At 34.8% G+C, this 2,772-nt stretch overlaps 1 protein-coding gene across 1 annotated transcript; it reads right to left on the bottom strand.

Annotated features, from left to right (window-relative positions):
- Positions 1–1,620: 1,620 nt before the first annotated feature.
- Positions 1,621–2,520, bottom strand: LOC139883192 (uncharacterized). The gene is made up of 2 exons (XM_071867402.1): positions 2,145–2,520; positions 1,621–2,048 (listed from the first exon to the last, which is right to left on the bottom strand). The coding sequence occupies exons 1-2, from the start codon at positions 2,518–2,520 to the stop codon at positions 1,621–1,623; spliced, it is 804 nt and encodes a 267-aa protein (XP_071723503.1).
- Between the last annotated feature and the right edge of the window lie 252 nt (positions 2,521–2,772).

Below are 2,772 nucleotides of genomic sequence, written 5' to 3' on the forward strand. Positions count from 1 at the left end.
GGCTGGTTAGGATCTTGCGCGAACTTTTGAAGAGCCAATCTGGTGAAAAAGTAAGTATCTGGAGTCTTTATCCGCCATGTCAAATTTCTCACAAGTTTGCCATGCTCTGTATGGAATTCATGCAATTGGCAGCCGAAAACATGAAACGTCGGATTCAAGAAATCCTAAAATCTGAAATGTTGAAGCTCTTCACAAGAATAGTAGGATCAGGGACAAGGAGTTCACTAACATCAGATTTTCGAGGAACACACTTCTTTCGTGACAATACACACTCGTTAAATTTGCCAACAACACTATTCTCAAACAGGTCACCACATTTAATCTATAAAATTGACATATATATAAGAGGCATTTATGGCAATTAGTGTAAAGAGAAGAAATTGACTAATTCTTACATGACATTCAGTTTTGTCAGGTCGATTATTTGCAGGTCTGCATGAAAGCAACATTAGCAACGCATGACAGATTTGCAATGCACTTAGCAAGTTCTAGCCTGAAAATTTAAAGGACTGCCTTAATAGAGTTGACATCATTTAAATACAAACTGAACCCAATAGCAGTCTCACAAGTTTTAAATAGAATAACCTTCAAAAGTCAATATGAAATCTGAATGGAGACAAATGGGAAGGACTACGTGATGAACTAAAACTTACAGGCCAATTTATGTTTAATTCTCACTTCCATGAACCTGCAAACAAAAACAAATATGAATTCCCTAAATAATACTTTAAAAAAAAAACAAGAACGTAGCACATCACAAGGATAACACTGAATTTTTATGCATCAAGTAATCAGTAGTGTTTGTGATGTGGATCATTCAACGATCACAAATAGATGACATGGATTAATTAAAGGCTATGGACCAATGAACATTTATGTATTACTTACTTCTACGCAATTACTTCAAGAAAACATGTGGCTTGGAGAACCTAATGCTTTTGCCCTTCTTACAATCAAATTATACCATCTTATGATGTAAGAAAGAAAATTTTAATATAATTGGAATGAAGAAAATTTCCTTCAGTACATAGACGTCTTGAAGGAAACTCACCTACAAATAAGCACAAGCAAGGATATTGATTTATGCATGTCACAGATGTTGCAGCAAACAAATGGACTGTGAAGAGGAGGAAAACTACAAATTAGTATGAGATTTACTTACATCCTTGCTAAATACATTTCTTTGTTGTACTTTCTTGTCGGTCATAAACTGCAAAACATGATTAAACTTTTCAATCAGGGGATATTGGCACAACAAATTTCATTCCAGACCCAAAACGTCTTTCATTCCTGCTGCAACTTAATATTTTGTATTGTATCTCATTCTATTTTTATGTAAATTTCAACATAAAATATATATTAGCAGTCAAGATTCATGAACTTCATTCAAAAATGAAACTTTAAATAATTATCGAAATGGTTCATATGAAAGGACACTGAAATCGTGAAAAGATTACTTTTAATCTTCATACCTGAAATATTCATTCCAGAGTGTACTAAAGAAGCCTTTATTTTTTTCGCTGATGGATCATGAAATATTCTGAAAATAATCACCATACAAATTAATAACCAAAATTAATTCATAGATATGTATGTATATATATAACTTAGATAGTTACCTCATAAGTCCTTAAACACTTCTTTGAAAATGATATTTTTGGTACATCCTGGCAAAACCTGAGAGTCAGCATTGCATATGAGTATTTTGAGGCCTTTAGGATTGTCAACCCTCGACAAAGAAACATATAGTTGACCATGCGAAAAAACCGGATCAGAAAGGTATAGTCCAACAATTTTTAGAGTTTGTCCCTGGCTTTTATTAATAGTCATTGCATAAGCTAGTCTCAACGGGAATTGCCTGCGTTTTAGTACAAATGGCCATTTCTTGTTGTCTACGCTCAAAGAGATCATTGGTATATGAGCAATTTCTCCAATCTTCGATCCTGATACAATGATAGCCTCCACCACATTTCTGGTGCACCTCTTCACTATCATGTGCGTTCCATTGCACAACCCTCTAGATGGATCCGAATTTCTAAGAAGCATAACTGAGCAATTGGTTTTAAGTAACAGATTGTGATCAGGAAATCCATTCGTAGATAAAGTATTAAGAAATTCAGCAGGATATAATTATCTAGCATCACCATAGTCTGAGTAATTTGTATCTAAGCAATCGTAACTCAAGTAAGATTGAACGTCTCCCGGCATGAGTGATAGAATCTGGCTGTTAATGATGTTCACAGTATCATTCAATGGAGTTAGTATGCTACGTCTTTTTAGATAATCTGCATTACTATATTGCCTGAGGAAATCTGGATACACCTCATTGAAGATTGTATAAACTGGATCTGGTCCTGCTTTAATTAAATACTTTTCTGGTATCTTTATCCAATTTTCATCTTCATCAGCTTTAAAAGATACTCTAGGGACATCTCCCTCTCCTACTTTGACTATCCAGTTTGCAAATTCTTGAACAACTTCCTTCTCATTGTCGGTCATATTTGGTTGTTTCAACCTCATATTTTGAGTGAGGGAAAGGACCTCAAAATGCGACCATAGTTCCGATTTTATGATAGAAGCAGAGATAGTAGTGTACTCATCGCCTTCTTCAACCACAGGTAACGTTTGTCTAAAATCTCCTCCCAGAACAAATGTTTTCCCTCTAAAAACACTCCATCTTGCACCTCACAAATATCATTCAAAGTTCGGTTCACTGCTTCGAAACAAAATCGATGTGACATTGGAGCTTCATCCCAAATGACTAATTCAGCA

The sequence above is a fragment of the Rutidosis leptorrhynchoides genome, unplaced genomic scaffold (assembly GCF_046630445.1).
Source record: "Rutidosis leptorrhynchoides isolate AG116_Rl617_1_P2 unplaced genomic scaffold, CSIRO_AGI_Rlap_v1 contig366, whole genome shotgun sequence".
NCBI lineage: Eukaryota > Viridiplantae > Streptophyta > Magnoliopsida > Asterales > Asteraceae > Rutidosis > Rutidosis leptorrhynchoides.

Coding starts and splice junctions, on each gene's coding strand:
- LOC139883192 (XM_071867402.1), bottom strand. CDS start 2,520: ATGAGGTTGAAACAACCAAATATGACCGACAATGAGAAGGAAGTTGTT. Junction 2,049..2,144: donor TACAAATTACTCAGACTATG/GTGATGCTAGAT, acceptor CCAATTGCTCAG/TTATGCTTCTTAGAAATTCG.